We start from the raw sequence: 6,829 nt of genomic DNA, 5'->3' as shown, positions 1-6,829 counted from the left end.
CCATTCACGGTCGCTGGCAGGCGCCTGCGCAATGGGCCGGCCGTGGGCGGGGGGGCGGGAAGCACTTCGGGGCAGTGGAGCCGATGTCCGCCCTGAGGCGCTCGGGCTACGGCCCTAGTGAAGGTCCGCCTTATGGCCGCTACTACGGGCCTGGGGGTGGAGATGTGCCGGTGCACCCACCTCCGCCCTTATATTCTCCACGCTCTGAACCTCCCCAGCCTCCCGTTCCCTGGCGGGTGCGCGGGGGCGGCCCGACTGAGCCCACCTGGCAGGTAGAAGGCGGAGGAGGCGACAGCTACTATCCTTCTGGGGGCGCCTGGCCGGAGCCGGGTAGGACTGCTGGAAGCCACCAGGTAAGCTTTGCACCATTTGCTCTTGGGGGTCCGGTAGAGGGCTCTGGGGGGCGAGGAAATTGGGGTTGATATATCTCCTGGGTTCGTAATGGACCAGTTTGTTATTTGTCTTTTGGGGGATTGAAGAGACTGAGACTGGGCTGGGGTCGTGGCTTGGGGGCTATGCTTGCGTTCCGTTTCCTTTTCTGCTTCTTCTATAATAAATGTCTGTTAACCATTAAAAAGCTCCGGTGCTGCCTGCTAAGCTAAGGGGTCTGTGGCCTGGGATCTCGTTGGGCTGGAGCGACCCGGCTTTGCTCTCACAATTTCTCCTGCGTGGCTTGGAGCCCGGCGCCCCTCGAGGGGAAGTGGCTTGCAGCCCCCGCTGTCACTCAGCAGCCCCTCCCGCGAGGGAGGAAGGGGAAAGGGGGGAGCCAGGGATTTGGGCATTTAGCAGTTTGCTCTCCTGCTTTGGCCGGGATTGAATCACGAGTAATCAATGTGGTCAAAAACACCTTTACGTGGTTGTTTTACTGCATCTTCAAGGCGACTGCGAGGCCAATGTCGTTACTGCGTTCTTTGACAAATAAGGAACAGGAGGCTCTGAGAGGTTAACTCGCCTGCTTTCCAGTCATGTACTTCGTATTCCTGCTGGAAATATACGTCTGTGAATGCACTCTTCTTACTAGGACACTAACGTTATACTGTGATTGCACGCTTCTCACTTCCTTCCAGCGGTTATAGCACCCTCAACTGATGAAAATGTAAGCGTAAAATCCCCATATATTGCTTATAGGAATGTAAAATGGTAAATCTTTGGAACACAGTTTGGCAGTTCCTCAAAGAGTTAACTATAGCATTACCCTATTACCTAGCTACTCCATCCCCTAGGTACATACTCAAAGAAATGAGAACATATTTCCATACAAAAACGTGTACAGTGATGTTCACAGAAGCATTATTCATAATAGCCAAAAGGTATAAATAACCAAAATGTTGGTGAATGGATAAGGAGAATATGATAAATTCCTATGGTGGAATATTATTCAGCCATAAAGAGGATTGAATATATGTGCTACAACCTGGATGAACCTTGAAAATATTCTAAGTGAATGAAGTCAGTCACAAAAGGCCATGTATTGTGTGGTTCCAGTTATATGAAATGGCCTGAAGTGGCAAATTCAGAGAGACATATTAATGCTGGGAGGAGTGTATGGAGAATAACTGCTAACGGGTACAAGGTTTCGTTTTATGGGGAGGATGAAAATGTCTAAAGTTAACTAGTGATGATGATTGTATAATTCTGACTAAAAACCACTTACCTGTACACATTCAGATTGATTTTATGAAATCTGAATTATGTATCATTTAAAAAAATTGCATGAGAAGAAAGCATGTCATGAGAGAGTAATTGTGAAGAAAAGTCCCTGTTTTTCTGCCTAGATATGGATACCCCTCTAAAATAAACCCCCTGACTCATAGCCACCCTGCATATAGGGCTTCTGAGACTGTAAATCTTTATGGGAGCAAACACCTTCATCTTTTTCTTGTGGAGCTGCTGGTAGATTTGAACTGCTGACCTTGTGATTGGCAGTCCAATGCTTATCCTACAGGTTGGACTTGAGTCTCATCATAGGATACAGTAATGGAATGTTTGACTAAAAGCCAGAACAAAGATCATTTGAAGGTAAAGAGGAGTCCACTGAACTGGGGACTTCTTTTTTGGCTTGCTGGGCTGCTAACCTCAAGGTTAGCAGTTCGAAACTACCAGCTGTTCCGCAGGAAAAAGATAGGCTTTCTACTCCCGTAAAGATTTACAGCCTTGGAAACCCTGTACAGGGTCGCTATGAGTTGGAACTGACTCCATGGCACACCTCCATCACCATCCATCATTGTTAAGTGTGATTGAGTCAGTTTTGACTCATAATGACCCTGTATAGAGTTTCCTAGGAGTGGCCGGTCAGTTTGAAGCACTGACCTTGTAGTTAGCTGTCCAATACTCATCCTACAGCACCACACCAGGACTTCTGCTATATTATACACAAATGGCTGTAGGATTAGGAAACGATTGTTAAGGACATTGAGATTTTAGTATAGTGTGGGGAGTTGTCAGGTTGGTTATAGAGTTATCTGTACATAGGGTAGGAGGTGGTGCTACAGGTGTTGGAGATAAAGCTGGAAATATGCAACAGGCATTTGTAAACCATTGAAAAAACATGAACTTCAGTTTCACTTTGATAATTTCTGAAACTTTCAAAGCATGTTGTATGTTGTTGAGTCATTTCTGACTCATAGTGACCCTGTATAGTGTTTCCGAGACTTTTAAATCTTTGTGGGAACAGAAGACCCCATCTTTGTCCTGCAGGGCAGCTGGTGGGCTTGAATTGTGAACCTTGTGGTTTGCAGTCCAGTGCTTATCCTGTGGAGCCACCACACTCCTCCTTCAAAATATAGACTAGTTTGTTACAAAGCCATAGGATATGAAAGAAGACTAATTTGTCACAAAGCCATAGACTATAAAAGGTAGGGATGCTGTAAACGTTTTTTCCCCTCAATCTGTTGTTTGCTTTTAACTTTATTGTTCTTTTTGATGTACAAGTTTTACATTTTTATATAGTGAAACCAATGAGAGCTGAAATTCAACAGCACTGCTTTGTTTTTCTGGGTCTTCCAAGTTTCCCAATGTAGATATTGCAGTCATACCATATTTTTATCACTTGATTTAGTAGGAAATATTTGAGTTTTCCTTTTCTGACAGATTTTGATTTTACATAGTTTCTAGCTATCTCAGGTTTTACTGTGCACCTACAGTAATGAATGCCAGGGTGAGAGTAACACTGGTTGTGATGGTTAAGATTATGTGTCAACTTGACTGGGCCACAATTCTTGGTTATGTAATGATAGGCATGTCCTCCGTTTTGTGATCTGATGTGGTCATCATCCATTTTCCTATAATGCTGATTTTTACATAATGATTATTAGTCTTTGGAACCTAACTATGTGCATAAGTGAGGAAAAAGAAAAGAAAATAAAAAAAACCCTGGGAACCTTTTAAAACCCTGCTATTCAGAAATGTCCTGGTGTAGCACTGTGGGTTAATGCGCCAGACTGCAAAGTCGTTTGAATTACAAAGTCAGCAGTTCAAGCTCACCAGCTGCTCCTCGGAAACCCTATACAGGGTCGCTATGGGTCAGAACCAACTTGACGGCCCTTAACAACAACTCAGAAATCTGGTCCATGAGCCATAAGCATCAGTAGCACTCTCACTCTTGATTTACTGATTCAGAATCTACATTTTTATAAATTTCCAGATGACTCATGCACATGAATGTTTGAGAAGCACTTCTCTATAGGGTTTAATATTCAAATACTAAGATATTGTTGTGGTTTAGTGGCCACTTGGTCAGTTCATTTCATTGAGGGTCTTCCTCTTTTTCACTGACCAAGCATGATAATCCTTCTCTAGGGACTAGTCCCTCCTGTTAGCATGTTGAAAGTATGGGAGACAAAGTCCGGCTAGCCTCACTACCAAGGAGCAATTCAGCTATACTCTTTCCAGGTTCATTCTTCTGGCAGTCTGTGGTATATTTAATATTCAAAGGCATTATTTTTTTTTCAGGTCTTCCTTATTAATTGTCCAGCTTTTACATGCATACATGGCAATTCAAAATATCATAACTTGAGTTAGACTTACCTTAGAAGTTCTGGTGTGGCGCTGTGTTTTAATGCTCTGGATTGCAAAGTTATTTGAACAGCAAGGTCATCAGTTCAAGATCACCACTGCTCCTCAGAAACCCTATGGGTCAGAATTGACTCAGTGGTACTTGGCACTTAACAACAAGTCCTCAAAGTGACATGTTTTTCAGGAGGTGTTTTACCAGCAGATTTATCCAATGCAGTACGTTGTTTGATTTCTTAACTACTGTTCCCAAGAGTGTTGAATGGGGATCCAAGTAAAATGACATCTTTTTTCAGTTTATCATTTGTTTACATTGAGGTGTAAGGAGCTCAGGTGGTGCTGTAGGATAAGCACTGGTCTGCTGACTGCAAGGCCTGCAGTTTAAACCCACCAGTTGCTCCCCAGGAGAAAGATGAGACTTTCTGCTTCTGTAAAAATGACAGCCTTAGAAATCTTATATTGGGCTGCTGTGCGTCAGAGTTAAGTCAGTGACAGTGGGTGGGTGACATTTTGACGTAATCCATACTGAAGATACAGCCTTTGATCTTTATTTTTCAGTGCTTTGAGTCCTCCTCACGTTCAGCAAGCAAGGGTGTGTCACTTGCATATTGCAGGTTGTTAATAAACCTTCCCTACAAGCCTGGTGCTATATTCTTTTTCATATGGTTCAGCTTCTTGGATTATTTGCTCAACATACTGATAGAATGAGTATGGTACAAGTATACAACCAGGATGCACACCTTTCCTAATTTTAAACTACACTGTGACAGGTTTCATATATGCACAAGTAAGTGTCCTGAAATTTCCATTTTTTGCAGTGTTATGGTCCACATGGCTAAATACCTTTGTTGTTGTTGTTAAGTGCCACTGACTGAGTCGGTTCCAACTCATAGCAACCCTGTAGAGGGTTTCCAAGGAGCAGCTGGTGAGCTTGAACTGCCAACTTTGTGGTTCAGTGCCTTTGGAGAGTCCGTAAAACAAAAGTGTGAACATTTTCTAGTATTCTCTGCTTTCAGCAAAGATCCATCTGACTGACATCAGCAATGATATCCCTTGTTCTATACCCTCTTTTGAATCCGACTTAAATTTCTGTTAGTCCCTGTTGATGTACTGCTGCAACCATTTTTGAGTTCTCTTTAGGAAAATTTACTGGCATGTGATGTTAATGATAACTGTTCAGTAATTCCTACTTTTTATTGAGTTACCTTTTTTTGGAATGGGCACAAATAAGAATCTTCTCTAATTGGTTGGCCAGGTTTGTCTTCCAATTTTCTTGGTTGAATCTGTTTGTTGAAACCTTTCAATTGTTATTCTATCAATTCCTGCTCCTGTGTTGTTTATGTTGCCATTGAGTTGACTCTGGACCTAATAGCAATCCCAGGTGTGTTAGAGAACTGGCTCTGTAGGGATTTTAATGGCTGATTTTTAGAAAATAGGCCTTTCTTCTGACAGACCTCTGGAAGTATACTTAAACTTTCAACCTTTCACTTAGCAGCTGAGCATTTGTAATGCCCAAACTAATAAAATCAAACCAGTTGCCATTGCATTGATTCTGACTCTGACTCTTGACTACCAGTGTGTCAGAGTAGCACTGTGCTCCATGGAGTTTTCAGTGGCTGATTTTTGGGAAGTGAATTGTCAGGCATTTCTTTTGAGGCACCAATGGGTGGATTCAAAACACCAACTAATAGGTTAGTACCCAAGCATTTAACCTCTTGCTCCAGTCAGGGACTCCAGAAACAGGTGTTATCAAGTCTATTCGTGTGTTCACTTTGTGTTGTACAGTTATGTGGATCTTCACAAATCTTCATGTGCCCAATGGTTTCACTGTCCTAAAAATGCCCTGCTGTTTACCTATTCCTCCTATCCCTCCTACCCTGGCTCCCTGGCAATCACTAATCTTTACAGAGGCCCTCTATAGTTTTGCTTTTTCTAGAATGCCCTGTAGGTGGAGTATGCAGTTCTTTCAGACTGGCTTCTTTAACTTACCAAAATACATTTACAGTTCCTCTAGGTCTTTTCATGGCCTGATAGCTCATTTCTTTTTATCACTGTATAGTGTCCTGGTGTGGTGCTCTGGGCTACTGCATTGAACTGGAAAGTTGGTTTGAACTGCAAATCGGCAGTTCAAGCTCACCAGGTACTCCTCGGAAACTCTATACAGGGTCACTATTGGTTGGAACTGACTCAACAGCACTTAACAACAATACTTCATTGTATGAATGTACCACACAGTTTATATATTCGTTCACTTGCTGAAGAACATCTTGATTGCTTACCACTTTTGGCAATTATGAATAAAGTTGCTGTAAACATTCATGTGTAAGTTTTTATGAAAACTTTTGTTTTCATTTCATTTGGGTAAATACCTACAAGTGAGATTGCTGGATTGAACACTAAGCTTTGTGAATTTACTGGTTTTTAAAATCTAGAATCTTACTGTGCCTCAATAGGATTTTCGAGGCTATAAACCTTAACAGAAGCAGAAAGCCTCATCTTTGTCCTATGAAGCACCTGATGGACTGGAACAGCTGACCTTGTGGTTTGTAGCCTAATGTGTAACCCACTATACTACTAGGGCTCCTTACAGAATCTTTTTAAGACCTCAGTATATGAAACAAGGAGTCCTGGTGTGGCGCTGTGGGTTAATGCGCCAGGCTGCAAAGCCATTTGAACTGCAAGGTCGGTGGTTCAAGCTCACCAGCTGCTCCTCGGAAACCCTATACAGGGTCGCTATGGGTCGGAGCTGACTCGATGGCACTTAACAACAGCAACACACGAAACAAATAAAATGTTCAATGTAACTTTTTTTTTTTTT

General features: G+C 42.6%; 1 protein-coding gene across 2 annotated transcripts in view; it reads left to right on the top strand.

Annotated features, from left to right (window-relative positions):
* Positions 1-30: 30 nt before the first annotated feature.
* Positions 31-6,829, top strand: part of BAG4 (BCL2-associated athanogene 4) — a 55,308-nt gene continuing 48,509 nt past the window's right edge. The window contains exon 1 of one of the 2 annotated variants that reach the window (XM_006859957.1): positions 31-353. In XM_006859957.1, coding sequence (XP_006860019.1) covers positions 84-353 — 270 coding nt within the window. In that variant the 5' untranslated portion in view covers positions 31-83. The remainder of the gene's footprint in view (positions 354-6,829) is intronic. The other variant, XM_006859956.1, reaches the window with a different exon arrangement.

The sequence above is a fragment of the Chrysochloris asiatica genome, unplaced genomic scaffold (genome assembly GCF_000296735.1).
Source record: "Chrysochloris asiatica unplaced genomic scaffold, ChrAsi1.0 scaffold00035, whole genome shotgun sequence".
Lineage (NCBI taxonomy): Eukaryota > Metazoa > Chordata > Mammalia > Afrosoricida > Chrysochloridae > Chrysochloris > Chrysochloris asiatica.
This window is presented reverse-complemented; position numbering and strand designations above follow the sequence as displayed.